This window comes from Phoca vitulina, unplaced genomic scaffold (assembly GCF_004348235.1).
Source record: "Phoca vitulina isolate PV1807 unplaced genomic scaffold, GSC_HSeal_1.0 scaffold2, whole genome shotgun sequence".
Taxonomy (NCBI): domain Eukaryota; kingdom Metazoa; phylum Chordata; class Mammalia; order Carnivora; family Phocidae; genus Phoca; species Phoca vitulina.
In genome coordinates, this window is record NW_022589705.1 from 84,314,131 (window position 1) to 84,329,335 (window position 15,205).

The 15,205-nt window shown below is 52.4% G+C and overlaps 1 protein-coding gene across 4 annotated transcripts in view; it reads right to left on the bottom strand.

Moving 5' to 3' along the window:
• Nucleotides 1-738: 738 nt before the first annotated feature.
• EPHB2 (EPH receptor B2) overlaps nt 739-15,205 on the bottom strand; it is a 183,650-nt gene continuing 169,183 nt past the window's right edge. For 2 of the 4 annotated variants that reach the window (XM_032391665.1, XM_032391648.1), the window contains exons 9-16: nt 14,617-14,684; nt 7,478-7,600; nt 6,654-6,901; nt 5,455-5,670; nt 4,436-4,585; nt 3,100-3,293; nt 1,462-1,617; nt 739-943 (exon numbers count right to left, since the gene is read on the bottom strand). In XM_032391665.1, the coding sequence (XP_032247556.1) occupies nt 835-943; nt 1,462-1,617; nt 3,100-3,293; nt 4,436-4,585; nt 5,455-5,670; nt 6,654-6,901; nt 7,478-7,600; nt 14,617-14,684 (1,264 nt within the window). In that variant the 3' untranslated portion in view covers nt 739-834. The remainder of the gene's footprint in view (nt 944-1,461; nt 1,618-3,099; nt 3,294-4,435; nt 4,586-5,454; nt 5,671-6,653; nt 6,902-7,477; nt 7,601-14,616; nt 14,685-15,205) is intronic. The other 2 variants (XM_032391675.1, XM_032391655.1) reach the window with 2 other exon arrangements.

Here is a 15,205-nt window from a genome sequence, read left to right on the forward strand (position 1 = left end):
CAGTGGCAGTCATAGCTGATGGCAGTCACCCTGCGACAGGCCTCCAGGCGGGGCTGCCGGGCACCGCGCATGTGCGACAGGGACGTGGCGCTGCAGTCTTGGGGGGCTGGTCATCCTCAGGAAGGCTGACCTTTCCGGTGTCCCCACGGTCTCCCTGACTGAGGAGGACAAAAGCCCCCTTTCAGCCCCATGAGCCGACAGGAGAAACGAGTCTTTTTCATCGGAGTTTCTGAAATAGTCTCCAAAGACAGAAATTCTCCGGTTTGCCCAGCGGCTGCGGGAATGGCTCCCGTGGTGGCTGCCCGTCTGCCCGCCTGCCCCGTCTGCCTGGCATGTGGCTGCTGGGTGAGGCCTGGAAGAGCAGCCCAGGGACGGGAGAGAAGGGTGGCCCCTGTCTCTCCCTTCACATTGGTTTTCCTGAAACTGTTTCTTGGCTCTGGCCAGGTCGCCTTCCCAGAGGGAGTTGGAGAGAAACTGCTTTTGGTGTCCGATTGGGACAAATCGCGTGGATCTCCCAAGCCCTTTTTTTTTTTTCCCCTAAGAACAATGATCGCTTTCCTTATGAGAATCCTCTTTAAAAAATATTCCTTGTATTTCCCGCCCCCTCCCAGGATCTGTTTCCTTTTGTCCCCGTTCCCTTTTTTCCATCATCTGAGTTGCACATATTCCTGGTGACATCTCATGGCTGGAGCGCTGCTTGGTTCTTCCTGCTGCCCGTGGCCTCCTGGCAGGTGGCTGAGCCTGCGGTGGACGTGGACGGAGAACCAGGGGGCCGGCGTGTGGGGCGGAGGGGGCGGGGGCCTGGAGGAAGAGGTGAGCTGAGGCAGGTGAACGTCAAACCTCCACAGACTGGATCTGGTTCATCTGTGCCCGCATCACCTGGATACTGTTCAGGATTTTTTTCTGGTGGCCAGCCAAGGTGACCCCAACCCGGAGAATGTCCCTTTGGGAGAGAAGCATGTGTGTTAGGGAAATGTGGGGGTGGTGGGGGACTTGGGGCCAGGTGGAGAGCTGCCTGGGCTTCTCCAGGGGTTTCCTGCTGAAGAGAGCAAAGGAGGGGGTGAGTGGGTGGATTCCCAGTGTTGGAGTGACTAGTGGGGATGGAAGGAGCACGAGAATGGGAGTCAGGACACTCAGGGGCACGGGGTCTCCTCTACTTCAGGGAAGGAGAAGGGAACTTGCATTTATGAAGTACCCACTCACTTTATATCCCTTTGATCTTCCTAACAACCTCCGGTTTACAGAAGACAACTGGGGCTCGGGGAGGTTCTGATTTGCACTTGGCCATAGGCAGACCTGGGTATCGATCTGAATGTGACTCCAGAGTTGGCCATCTTGCTCCTTGGTCCCACACATCCCTGCTGGGACACTACCTATTCCTCGCCCTCCAGAGCCCCCTGCTTGGTGGGATGGCTGGGGAGGAGTACTGGTAACGGTGGGTGGAGGCAGCTGGGCACTTACTCCATCATCATCTGTGACACAACATCGAAGGAGGTGAAGCCGGCATTGGCGAAGCTCTCCTTGTACTGCCCCATCTTGATGGCCTCCAGCCACTCGTCCACCGTGTTAAAGCTGGTGTAGTCGGGGATGGTGCGGTCCAGCAGCGGCAGGTTGATTCTGGAGGCGGGGGTGGGCAACAGAGATGGTTAGGGCAGGTGCCGGGAGAGGGGCGAGGGTGAGCATGGGCGCCACTGCAGCTTTGTACCGGCACGTGTGTATCCACCTGCGTGGACAAAGGTGAGTGTATATGTATGTATTTCTGTGTGAGAGTGGGTGTGCGTTTGCACCTACATCAATGAGCACACGTATGCGCGTGAGGATGTGAGCGTGAGTGTGTGTGCAGGACTCAATGCTGAGGCCACCTGGAAAGCCCGGGGATGCCTCTGAAGGGGCTGCTGGGAGGCTGGACACAGTGGTGAGGAACGAGATGCTCCTCCAAGCCTCTGATTGTCAGGAGGAGGGAGTTCGGCCGGACTAAGTGTGCTACAATTCGCTGTCTCCTCCATCCTTCTCCACCCTGGGTGTGCTCTGGGAACCTGTGGGTTGCTCCTCCGAAGTCTAGACAAGGCTGGCGGTGCTCACGGGAGCTGGCCAGGAGTGAAACGACCCTCACAGGGCTAAAAGCTCAGAGTGATTTTATGCAGAGAGTCACGAGTGGCTGATGCAGGGTCATGGTGGGGAGTGACAGGTAGAGGCAAATGCAAACTGTGGGCCACAAAAACTTGGCAGGTGAAGGACTTGGGCCCAACAAGTCTCTGGACCAAGCCAACCCTGGACCCTGAGGACCCCTGGCTGGACACCCCTCAGAAACTCTGATAGGGTCCCAAAGAGAAAGAGTGTGCAGGGCCAGGAGGGACAGGGGTCGGGGACAGCCACCCAAGCAAGGCAGTGGTGGCCCCAGGTCTGAAGGAGCATGCCCGGGGACCACTGGGAGAGGGCGGGTCTCAGCATTGCTAGAGCCAACACTGGTCCAGCTGGGCCAGTCTCTTTGAGTTGGGGATGGAGACTGTGTGTGTTTATGTGTGGTATGTACTTCTGAACACGTGTGGGCTTGGGTGCCCAGGGAGTGTAGGCGTGAGGGCCTGAGAAGGGGTGCGTATCCGTGTGGGTGTGATTGTGTGTGTGGGAGCATAAGCATGAGCTCTTGTGCCTAATGATGTGCAGGACTGTATTTGTATAAGCACGCCTATGTGTGTGCGTGCACGTGCACGCACGTGCATGGCTGTGTTGAGGAGGATGCAAATGTAAATTAGAGGGTCCAGGTTTGAGCGTGACGGCAGCCAGGCAGGAAACCCGGTGACCAGTCAATCTGTTTACCAAAAAAGATTCTGGTAATTTTTCTTAAATGCCATCCTCTCTGACCATGCTTTAAAAAGTGCTTCCTTTACCATCTCTACCACTTCCTTCTCCTCTTCTGTGTCCTGGACTCCTCCGCACCCCAAGGCAGGTCTTCCCGGACCCCAAGCTGTAGTGCAGAGCCCTGCGTCAAGCAGGGGGAGCCTGGGCAGGGGCGGGGGGGATTTGGAGAGAGGAAGGGCCAGCTGGGGACGGGGCGGAGACGTACTGGGAGGAGGGGGTGGGGCCAGACCAGAGCCGTACCCAGAGGAGAGGGGTGCCATGGCTTTGAGGCTGTTGGGGTTTCGGATCATCTTGTCCAGCGTGTTGACGATCTGGCCAAACTTAGGCCGGTGGTTGCGGTCCTTCTGCCAGCAGTCCAGCATGAGCTGGTGCAGGGCGCTTGGGCAGTCCATGGGGGGTGGCAGCCGATAGTCCTGCTCGATGGCATTGATTACCTGGGAACGACACAGGGCCAGAGTGGGGTGGGGCGGGTGGGATAAAAAGCATCTGCCTCTGACCTGACCCATCCCCCCGCCCTCCATAGCGCAGGACAGACCTATTTGGTTGCCATGGTAACTGCCTCCGCCTCCTGGATGCAGCCCCAGGGATGGGCCTCACCTGGGTTCCCACCATCTATGGCCTTAGTCTGACCCGGGGTCTGTGTGCTGGCCCCCTTTCCCAATCTCGGGAAAACCGGCACCCTGAGATAACTTTTGCCTCAGGGTTTACCAGGTTGACCCTCCTGTGGACCACTTTTCCCCTCCCTTTTCTGAGCCTCCTCCTGGCTTTGATGGCCCTGAGGACTCCTCTCTCTGGCCCTTCACCCCAGGGTGACAACAACTCTTGTTTTCAGTGCCATTTACTGCTCCAGGTGAGAGATGTGTCTCAGGCCAGGCCCCTCAGCATGGCTGCACAGGGCCCCACCTGGCTTCTCTGTCAGGAAAAGGAGCTCAAACGCCTCTCTCTAATCTGTCCTGCCACTAGGCCCAGATTCACCTTCCCCAGCTGGACTGTGGGTCACCCCTCCTGTTCAAGAAGCTTCTTCAAGTCCTTCCTGTTCTGTGTCATTGCAAATCAAAATTTGTTGGGTTGGCTTTCAAATGCCCCATTATTGAACCTTATCATCCTTTCTGACCACATTTCTACTGCTCCCCAGCACGATCACTTAGCATCCCACCTTTGGGCCTTTGCACAGCTATTCTGCCCATTCGAAGCCCTCACGTCTCCAAGTCCTACTGCTGTGTGTGTTCCCCCTGTCCTGGGAAGACTTCCTGACTGACCTTGCTCACGTGGCCCTTGACTCAACACCTACAGGACTCGACACCTGCCTTCTCCAATTTAGCACCGGATTGTAAAGTTCCTGATAATAACAACTGGTTCCTGGAATAATTGTCTTGCCCCCCACTTATGTGGAAAACACCTCAGGGGCAGATATGGTCTCATTTGGGGTTGGCCACCAGGTGAACGCATCTTGAAGATTTGCTAAATTGTGGATGTGTCGGCCTTTCCTACTCTTGACCCCTGGAGAGTCCAGAATCCTGTGCAGACATTCGAATCAGCCAACATTGGGCTGGACCCAGCCCCCTTGGAAACTTACGTCTTGGTTGGTCATGTCCCAGTAGGGTCGTTCCCCGTAGGACATCACCTCCCACATGACGATACCATAGCTCCATACATCACTGGCTGAAGTGAACTTCCGGTACTGGATGGCTTCCGGGGCCGTCCAGCGGATGGGGATCTTCCCACCCTGAGGAACAGAATGAGGAGGGTTAATGGGTGGGAGGCTGATCCATCTGGCCTCTACTCTCAGTACTACTCTTCATCCTATGTCCCGTGCTGTACCAATCCCCATGAAGCACCTCATTCTTTCTCGAACTCACCATGCTGCTTCAGGCCTTGGCAATTTGCACATGCTGCTGCCCCCTTCATGAAATGCTTTTTCTCACTCTACCATCTGGAAACCTCTTCTCATCCTTTAAGTATCTCTGAAAATCGTTCCCTAAGTCCCAAAAAGTTACTCACTCTTTTTAATCCTACAACTGTGTCCCATATCTCTCCATCAAGGAGGCACTTCTAGAGAGCAATACTCAAATCATTTGCCTGTGTGCTTGGCTCTTCTTGTACTATTTCTGAGCTCTTTGGGCAGGGGCTGTGTCTTATTCCTTTCTGTTTAAAACTCTTCAGCAGGAAAGAGTCCTGAGCTTAGGCATCAGGGACTGCAAGATCAGCCCTGCTTGCCTCTCCCGAGTTACTGCCCACCGCCTTCCTGCTTACAGTCTGTGTTCTAGTCACATCTGGCCTTGAGAACATGGCATCTGACAACCTTTCACTGGCCCTTCAGCTTTCAGCTCAGATATCACCCCCCTCTTAGTAGGGGTCTCCCAAGACAGGAGTCCTGACTTATAGCTCTGTTAGTCCATGTTTCTCTGCACATCTGTGTCCCCGGACAGCCTATGAGCTCCAAGGCGGCAGAGACTGTGGGTGTCTCTATGTCTCCAGGGCCCAGCGCAGTGCTTGCATGAGCAGGTGTCAGTGAAAATGTATTGAAGGGAGAGATGGACATCTATGCCCTCTTGCCTGGTACTGCGACCCCACTGTTCTCTGCTTCCATCTTACCAGCGCACTGGTGTAGGTGGGGTCTGAGGTATCATCCTCCAGAAAGCGTGAGAGCCCAAAGTCAGACACCTTGCAGACCAGGTTGCTGTTGACGAGGATGTTGCGAGCGGCCAGGTCGCGGTGGACGTAGTTCATGTCTGCCAGATACTTCATGCCGGCCGCGATGCCCCGCAGCATGCCCACCAGCTGGATGACTGTGAACTGCCCATCATTTTGCTTTGGGAGAAGTGGAGAAAACATACAGTAAATGGAAGGGCATGAATCAGAGCTCTGGATCATCCACACAATGGAAAACCAGGGCAGGACCCTGCCACCCTGGCCTTGTGCTCGCTGTGGGAAGGATTCAGATGCTTGCAGCGGGTGGAGGCTTAGAGAGGCCCATGAGAGGTCAATTTCAGGGTGGTGGAAAGAACATGGGCTTTGGAGTAGACATAGCTGGTCTGACGCTGGCTCTATCCTTTGCTGGCCGTGCAACCTTGGACAAGCGATCTGACTTCTTGAGTCTGTTTCTCCATCTGTGAGTTAAATGGGGATAAGTTATACCCACCTCCCAGGGCTGTCTGAGTTAAATAAGAAGGTGCATGGAAGGTGCCTGGCACATACTAGATGCTCAATAAATGTTTGTTAAATGGCAACTAGTCTAGCAGCATGCTTCTGTGCTCTTTGTCCAGCTGGTTGACTGTGATCTGGGAGGATCCGGAAACTTTCCTCTCTTGACTTTGTGCTCTGGACTCCATCCCCCAGCACATAGAGCTTTGGAGAAATCCAAAATCTGGTGAAAACCCTGGGCCAGGATTCAAGAGACCTGGTTCCAGTCGTGGCTCTCACTTTGACCCTCTAGGTAAGCTTGGGCAAACTCTACCTGTCTTGGAGCCTCACTTTTCTCTTGTGCATAATGAGAAAGCTGGCTAAGAGCATAGATGGTAACAGATTTCAGGCTGTATGCCAACTCTGACTGACTGGTTGTGGTTTCCTAGATTGAAAAGGATTCTGAGATGGCTTCCTGGTTTAGTGGGACAGAGTTCTGGGCTTGATTAGCGATGCTTGCCACGGGGAAGGGAATGGAAAGAGGCAGCCTGCAAGCCATTCCTGACTTAGATCTTTCCCAAGACCCCATCAGGCTTTGACGCCATGAAGCTATGTCCACCGCTCCTTTTCCTCCCCATCCATGGGCCCCTGGCACTCTTGGCTTCCCCTACCCGGAGGAAGGAGTCCAGGGAGCCGTTCTCCATGAACTCAGTGATGATCATCACAGGCGTGCTCTTGGTAACAACACCCTCCAGGTGGATGACGTTGGGGTGGTCAAACTGGCCCATGATGGAGGCCTCGCTCAGGAAGTCCCGGCGCTGCTTCTCAGTATAGCCTGACTTGAGTGTCTTGATGGCTACAAAGATCTCTCTCTTGCCTGGTAGTTTTAGGTGGCCACTGCATACCTCGCCGAACTCCCCTAGGACACACACACCGAGAGAGGCAGGATGTCACTTGCCAGGTGGAAGTGCCATCTCCCACTACTTGTAGCCTCCACTCCTGGGTCCTGAAGGACCTTTTTCTCCCCAGTGGTCAACTCATCGTCTTAGACAAAGAACCCCTTTGTAGAATGTGGGGACCCAGAAAGGTCCTAGCCACTACTAGGAGTAAGAGTAAATACTTCGCAGGTGTCCCATGTTATTTGGCTGGGCATGGGGTAAGGCTGTAGGGGAGGCCGGGGAGATGGAGAGAGGGACCTGGATGAATGGTGGGAAGAACAAAGCACTAGACTGAGTCTAGAGAATGGGGTTCTAGACCTAGTTCAATCTCTGACATGATATGCAAGCTCCTTCCCAGCCCCATGCCTCAGTTTCCTCATATGTCGATGAGGTGATTTTACTGTATGTCTTTGAGGACTTTTCTACCTTGGGTATTCTGAACCTTCAGGTCTTGGAGGATCCTCTGAGGTTCCTGCCCCACATCCTGCGCTCTGCCCCAAGAGTACTCCCCACTCATGGCTGAGGCCATGGTACCTGGGAGAGCACCAGCCACCTACCTGCTCCAATCACCTGCTCAATTTTGACACAGGAGATGTCAATTTCCTTGGCAAACTCCCGCACTGCCTCATTGGGGTCCTCATAGGTGAAAGGGTCGATGTAGATCTTCATGCCTGGGGTCACTGGGGGATAAGATCAGGCTTGGTCACATGCACAGACTCAAGATGTGGACAGATGGAAAGTCTAGAGCTGGTCCCTCTGTGGAGGGAAATACACTCCCATGTGGCCCCATAAGAACTAGGCAACCCTTTGCAGGTCACTTGACCTCTCTGGGCCTCAGTGAGCAGATGGGCATTGAGCTGAGTAGAAGGGTGAGGAGAGCAGAGAGCTCAGCAGAGAGAACAAATAGGTTCTAGCTCTTGTTCCAACTCTAACTGATTAGTAATGTCTTCCTAAAGGAGCTAAAGGACTGTCAGGATTGATTAGCAATGTCTGTTAAGGGTATGGGCATAAAAGGATAGATAGGTTTGTCACTCTTGTGTTAGAGAATCAGGGGGTGCAAAGTAAAGGAAGAGGAAGTCAAGAAGGAAGAGAGATTTGGAACAAAAATACAGAAAGAGCAGGCAATAGCCCATGTTCTTGGGAGTCTGCTAAGGAGACCTCCCTTTCTTTTAAGGCCTAATTTAAGCATCCTCTCCCTTTAGGAAACTTCCTGGCTGTCTCAGCTCTCCCAGGCAGGCCCCAGAGCCTGGAGGGCTGCCCACTCACCAGGGTCTGAGGACCCATGGTTTCTGGGTTCACTTCCCAGGTTCCTCACTAGCTAGGTCTTAAACCTTTCTAGATCTCAAATTCCCTGGTGATCAGTGTGAGGCTGGACACGTGGCCTATTAATTTGACTCTTGATTTGATGTACTTTTTTATTTGATGCAGAAATTAAGGATGTAACTTGGATGCCAAACACCTAATTCTGACCCTACCACTGAGCCAGCAAAACACTTGGAGGGAAGGGAAGGATGATCCATCCCACATTCTCCCTCCCATATAACTGGTCTTCTGCTGCCCAGGCCTCCCTCTGGCTTCCCCAGCAACTTGCCCACGTTCTCCCATTGCTCCAGGAGCCATGACTTTGGAGGCAGTAGCTCTAGGAGTAGGGAGCTGGAATTCCTGGGCCATAGTAAGGCTTGACTGGTTGGTGAGTGGGGCCATCAACCCTGCTCAGCTGTGTGACCTTGGACATGTTAGTTGACCACTCTCAGTGTCTATTTCAGACATTACAAGAATCTAAAGTTGGAACCTCTAACACGTGGGTTGGCAAACTGGCCCACTGACTATTTCATAAATAAAGTTTTATCGGAACACAGCTGCATGCATTTCTTTGCCTGTGGATGCTTTCACACTCCAGCGACTAAGTTGAATAGATACAATAGAGACCGTATGGCTATCAAAACCTAAAATATTTACTCTCTGGTCCTTTACAGAAAAGTCTGTCAGCTGCTGCTCTAATACATTAGCTTTATTTTGGATTATTTGTGTGGGTGTTTGTCTAGCCCTTCATTTTATTTATTATTTAAAAGATTTTATTTTCGGGCGCCTGGGTGGCTCAGTTGGTTAAGCGACTGCCTTCGGCTTGGGTCATGATCCCGGAGTCCCGGGATCGAGTCCCGCATCGGGCTCCCTGCTCAGCAGGGAGTCTGCTTCTCCCTCTGACCTTCCCCCCTCTCATGCTCTCTCTCTCTCTCTCATTCTCTCTCTCAAATAAATAAATAAAATCTTTAAAAAAAAAATAAAAGATTTTATTTTCGAGTAATCTCCACCCGCAACGTGGGGCTCGAACAAAGCTCTGCACACAATATGCACTCAATGTCTATAGGGCTGAGAAGAATCCAGGTGACAGAGATAAAAGAAGAATGATTGCAGCTACCACTGACCGAACCCTTGTGCCCAACACTGGGTCAGGCTCTTTATATGCATTATCTCATCTGCACCCAACAACTCTTGGAGGAAGGGAATCATTATTCTCATTTCACGCATGAGGGAACTGCAGCTCAGAAAGCCTAAGTCATCTGCCCGGGGCCACACAGCTAGCAAATGGCACAGCCAGGACTTGAATCCAGGTCTGTCAGACGTGAGCCTAGGGCCAATACTCTTAATCATCACGCTCATGGCCTCCTGCATGCAATCCAACCAGATCTGGCCCAGGCCTCCTCCTCCTGGACTGTTCAGCCATGACTCCTTCCCCAATCAGCACTCCTCAGAGCGGGGACATCAGTTCCTGGGAGATGCTCTTTCTCGCTCAAACTCAGTGCCTGCTCTGTGGTTCTTGGTGACTTACTTTCAGCCTCCCTCCAACAGGATTGAGGGAAACCTTTTCTGTCAGGCCAGCTGCAGAGGGAGGACAGGAAGAGGTCAGCCCCGGGAGCTAAGGAGAAGTGCAGCAGGAACTCAAAGCTAACTCGGGCACTGCCCACCGATCAGATGTCATCCCTAAGCCTTGGCCCGGAGGGCTCTCTGTTGCTTGCAGAACTAAGGCAAGTGCCCTCACCTGGCATGCCAAGCTCTCCGTGTTGGGCCCCAACTACAGCTCCCTGCCCCTCTGTATGCCAGCAAAAAGAATTATTTACCCAGAGGTCCCAGACACACCTTATAATTTCTTGCCTCTGTGTTTTGTTTGTGGGGTTACCTTCACCTGCAATACCCTTCTCTTCCTCTCTGTGTCCAGATCAAATACCACCTCCTCTGTGAAGCTTGCCTGGATCCTTCCAGGGGAGATCCATGCTTTCTTTTTAGGCTCTGGAGCCCTGTCTCTGAACCCACTTATATGGCCCTCCTATCTTGTATTAAGTCTCCCAGATACGCATGCCCACAGCCTCCTGCCACCCCTTTCTGGAACACTGCTGCCTGTGAGGACTTGCTTTCCACTCTCTCCCTCAGGGGGATGGAGGCCATGTCTGTCTAGTTCGTGCTAGACCCTGGCACATAGAGGTGCTCACGAAATGCTTATTGAAAGAGTAATAGCATTACCTACTGGAATGTCCTCTTTTTCTCTTTCTGCCTGTTTGGGATCATGAATACCTTTGAGAATCTGACAGAAGCTATGAATCTGCTCCTTGGAAAATTATTCACCTGTGTGTCACACTCCCAGATTCAGCATATAATTTTGGAATGTTCACGGGCCCGTGAAGCTCTTGGGGTCTGTGAACCCCAAGTTACGAGCCCTTGCTCTAGAATGTTTTCTCTGGAGTACACATGTGAAGTGTAGATACTTATTGAATGTATGGCTCTGAGCTGTCCCTGCTTCTATGACCCTCTGGTTTCATCTCCTCATTAATAACACAATCTGCTCACAATTCAGTGTGGATTTGCCAGGTAGCAGGCCCTCGTAGCAGGTCTAGGTACTCTACAGGTATCTATCCAATTAACCCTCCTGAAAACCCTACCAGGTAAATGCTATTATTAGCCTGAGCCTTATGAAATTGTTAGTATTTGACTGTTTCTGACCTACAAAACGGGCAATTTCATTTGGCCAAACCTAATATTATCCCCGTTGTTTGGAGGAGGACACTGTGGGATAAGAAAGGTTAGATGACCTGCCCAAGGGGACATGGACAGAGCTGATAAGTGGCACATGAGGGGTTTGAATCCAGGTCATGTGGCTGTGAGTCTACACTTTCAACTGCTTCCCCATCCTGTATCCTGGAATGGAAGCGGAGCTCCTTGCGGCCGAGCCTTGCTCAAGGCCCGGCCCCCAGGACGGTATTTGCTGCACTGAAGCTGGATGAGGATCTCTGAAGTCAGAGTCTTCAGAAAATACTGAGCTGTTGTTTGGATGACTTACGACTGTCAGGGCCACTACCTACTGTCCTGAACCCAAAGGGGAAATTCAGGGAGAAGGAGGCAGGAGGAACCAGACATTCAGAGACCTGGTTTGAATTCTGGATCTGCCAGTAATAATAATCATAAATAAGCTCCTTTATGAGTTTGAATTGAGGATCAACCACAGTATTGATACTGCTGTGTGCCCTTGGGCAAATTATTTAACCTCTCTGTGCTTTACTTTTTTCCATATCTACAGTGGAGCTCATAAACAGCACCTACAAGGTGCTGGTCTAGGTACTTAACTGCAAGGATTAAATGAGAATCTTTTTAAAGGGCTTAGTATAGTAGTTGGCAAATAGAAAACACTGAATAATTGTTACCTGCTATAGAGAAGAGTTGGCTATTATTAAATATTATTAGGAAGCACTTTCATATCCATTAATCCATTTAATCCTCACAATTCTGTGAAAGAAGCATCATTCTGGCTACTTCCCATGTAAAGATGCCAAGGTTCAGAGAGGCTCGATGACTTCCCCAAGGTCACTGCCCAGTGGTGGAGCAGGGATGAGAAACCAGGTTGGTCCCTCTGGGTCACACCCAGGTACCATAGACCTTGGTCCTCACTCAGCACCTGCTGAATGATGGGACACATGAGCCGGTGAGGGTGACTTCAAGCCAGCCACGCACATCTCCAGGCCTCAGCTTCCTTCTCTGTCCCGGCCACACAGGGTTGCTGGTGGGTGTGGGACCACAGGGCTGGTAGTGCTTTGAAAAAACCAAGGCCCTTTCTTAGATGCAGGGAGTAGGAGCTTGAGCTTTAGAATGTGTTGATCCATGAACAAATCCTGGGCTCTATTTTAAAAATAAATCCCTGCTGTCCCCTGTTTCCTTGTTAGTGACTCACACGCTCAATAGTGATGCTCCCACATGGCTCCAGGTGACAGAGCATGTGAGCCCACCTTTTTCCAGCTTAGTCGGGTGTGGACAGCACGGCGTGGCGAGGAGTGTGGACCTCAGCTCCGGCCCTGAGCTGCTGTGTGACCTCTCTGGGCCTCAGTTCCCTCATACTCAATTATATTACAAGGATAATTATAAGGATTAAATGAACAAATGCACGTAAAGCATTAAAAGAGTTCTGGGCACACCGAACACCCTCAATACAGTTAGCTCTAACTATAACCATGATTTCATTACTTGGGGAATAAGAGGGGGTGACGTAATTTATGACTTTTACTTTTAATGTACAGGTGATTTCTAATTTCGGTGTAGTTAAATTGTTCTGCCTTTTTCTTGTGAGCCTTCCATTGCTTTTAGGCTTAGAATATCAGTGAAATAGTTAGCTAAATTGTCTTCTGAAAATTTTAATGGTTTAATTATTTTTTTTTTTTTTTTTAAAGATTTTATTTATTTATTTGAGAGAGAGAGAGCACATGAGAGGGGGGAGGGTCAGAGGGAGAAGCAGACTCCCTGCCGAGCAGGGAGCCCGATGCGGGACTCGATCCCGGGACTCCAGGATCATGACCTGAGCCGAAGGCAGTCGCTTAACCAACTGAGCCACCCAGGCGCCCATGGTTTAATTATTTTTTACATTTATTGTCTAAAATGGTTTTTTAAGCTCAGGAACATTTACTTCAAATTGACTGTTAACCCAGAGGCTCGATATCTAGAACTCCTTGACTCTGCTCTTTCTTGCACCCCCACATCCAGTCCTGTAGCAAATCTAGTACTTTTAGAACATGTCAGAATCCAGAATCTTCTCTGGATGATTCCAACAGCCACCTCACAGATCTCCCTGCTTCTGTCCTGCCTGGTGTCCTACAGCCCCTTCACTCCATTCTCCACACAGCAGCCAGAGAAGTCCTGTCAAAACTGTAACTCAGACTGTGTCAGTCTTTGGTTCAGAACCTTCTAGAGGTCCCCCATTCCACTCAGAATAAAAACCGAGGCCCTGCCATGGCTGACAAGGACCTGTATGCTGGGGCCCCTCATACCTGCCCCTCCTGCCTCCCCACTCTGCTCCAGTCACGCTAGCCTCCTGGCTGTTCCTGAAACCTGCCAGGCACACTCCAGCCTCAGGGCCTTTGCACTGGCTCTTCCTTCTGCCTGGGAGGCTCTTCCCTCAGGTCTGTCCATGCAGCTCACTCCCACAGCTCGTTCGTGTCTTTGCTCAACTAAAACCCTCTCAGTGAGGCCGCCCCCAACTGCCCTATCTGAATAGGCAGTTCTATTGACCTTGCAATTCTCAGCCCATCACCCTGTTCTACTTTGCCTTTTGCCGTAGCACTTTCATCTTCTAGCACGCCATGTGCTTTTCTCATTTACGACCTGTATTTCTTTTGTTCCCCGGCCCTCTCACCAGAATCTAAGTTCCGCAAGCATGGGGATATGTGGTTTGCTTACTTGTGTATCCCCAGCTCGCTAAAACAAGTGCCTGGCATACACAGCAGGTCACAAAGACTGTGTGACATGTGAAGGGCTATGCCGATGGCCTCTCTTACCCAGCGGCATCTCAGAAGCCCCAGGGTACCCCACTGAGTACAGTTTGAGAAGCTATATCGGACCCATTTGGAATTCCCATTTGCTGAGCGAGTGGAAGAGAGGATGAAGGTTCTCCCTGCCCTCCTCCCCCCAGCCCGCCCCATGTCGGTTCTGCCAGGGTAAAATCGAGAGGAATCTATGCTCTGCTTCTGCCTCTGCTGGGCCCCTAGAGAGGGGCTGTCTGCTCTGGGTGTGCAGCTCCTGTGCCCCCAGTCCTGGCCTGGGATGGGATGGGACAGTGGGGGAAGTGGAGGCACTGGGTGGGGGGCAGTGGCTACCAGAGGGGTCACCAAAGAGGAGCGACAGGGCCTGCCACCTCCCGGGCCAAAGCCTGGGGTCCTCAGCATCTCATGCAACTCATGGATTTATTGTGAAAATAGGGATCTAGTGTCTGCTAAGTGCCGGGCAGCGTGCTGGTGTTCGGGGGCACAGGTGAGTGTCAGAGCCACTTTCATGTCTCCGGGTGCTCCCACCATAATGCTGCGGAGACAGGGACATGGCCATCACGATGCAGGCAGGTAAGGGGGGCGCTGTGCAAGCACAGACGGGGCCCTAAAGCCAGGGTGGGGCGGGGGTCAGGGGAGGCTGCTCAGAGCGGTTTGTATGTGCTGCGGCTGAGGGAGAGGCAGTTACACGGGTAAAGAGAAGGCGGGTGATGCTCGGGGCAGAGGGGACGGCAGGTGCAGAGGCCAAGAGGGTAGAGTGAGCTTGTCCCGTTCAGGGAACAGCTTGACGTTGAGTCTGGCTGCAGCAAGATGGGAGGCAGTGGAAGGAGGCTGGAGAGGTTGCCGGGGAACTGACAAGCAAAGGGCCCGGGGTGCCGGCCCTGCTGGGGTGTACATACTGTGGCCACTGGTGTAGTGCTGCAGCTTGTCCGTGTACTCCGAGTCAGCACGCTCAAACCCCCGTCTTCTGGAACAAGAGCAAAGGGCTGGAGCCACCTGGAAGCCCCGGGGAGCTGGGAGCCACAGTAGGTGATAGGGAGAGGGAGGGCAGGCCCTCAAAACCACACCCCTGCCAGAGGGCTCCCTGCCTTCCCCTGGCCTAGCAGCCTCACCCTTCCTGGCCACTACCCTCCCCCCCCATCCCTTCCCACCTCTCCAAATCCAGGCTCACCATTGCCCCATCCCCTCTTCAGCCAAGCCCTTTTCAAAGTCATCTCTCATGGCCCCAGAAATCCCAGGGCTTCTGTCCATCTGACCTTAGGGCCCTGTCTGATCTAAGGAAGAAGAGCATTCCTTCATGCTGAAGTATTAGGGTCTCTATGTGCCACCTCCATGAACAGTGGGCTTGTCAAGGCAACTCTAGCCCAAAGGGATGGACTGGAGCTAATGGTGGCCAAGTAGGTGGGAGAGTATCCGGGCCAGCCCAGGCCTCTCCCTGGCCCTGGGAATGATGGGAATATCACTTCGGCTCACAGACACTGTTCAGGA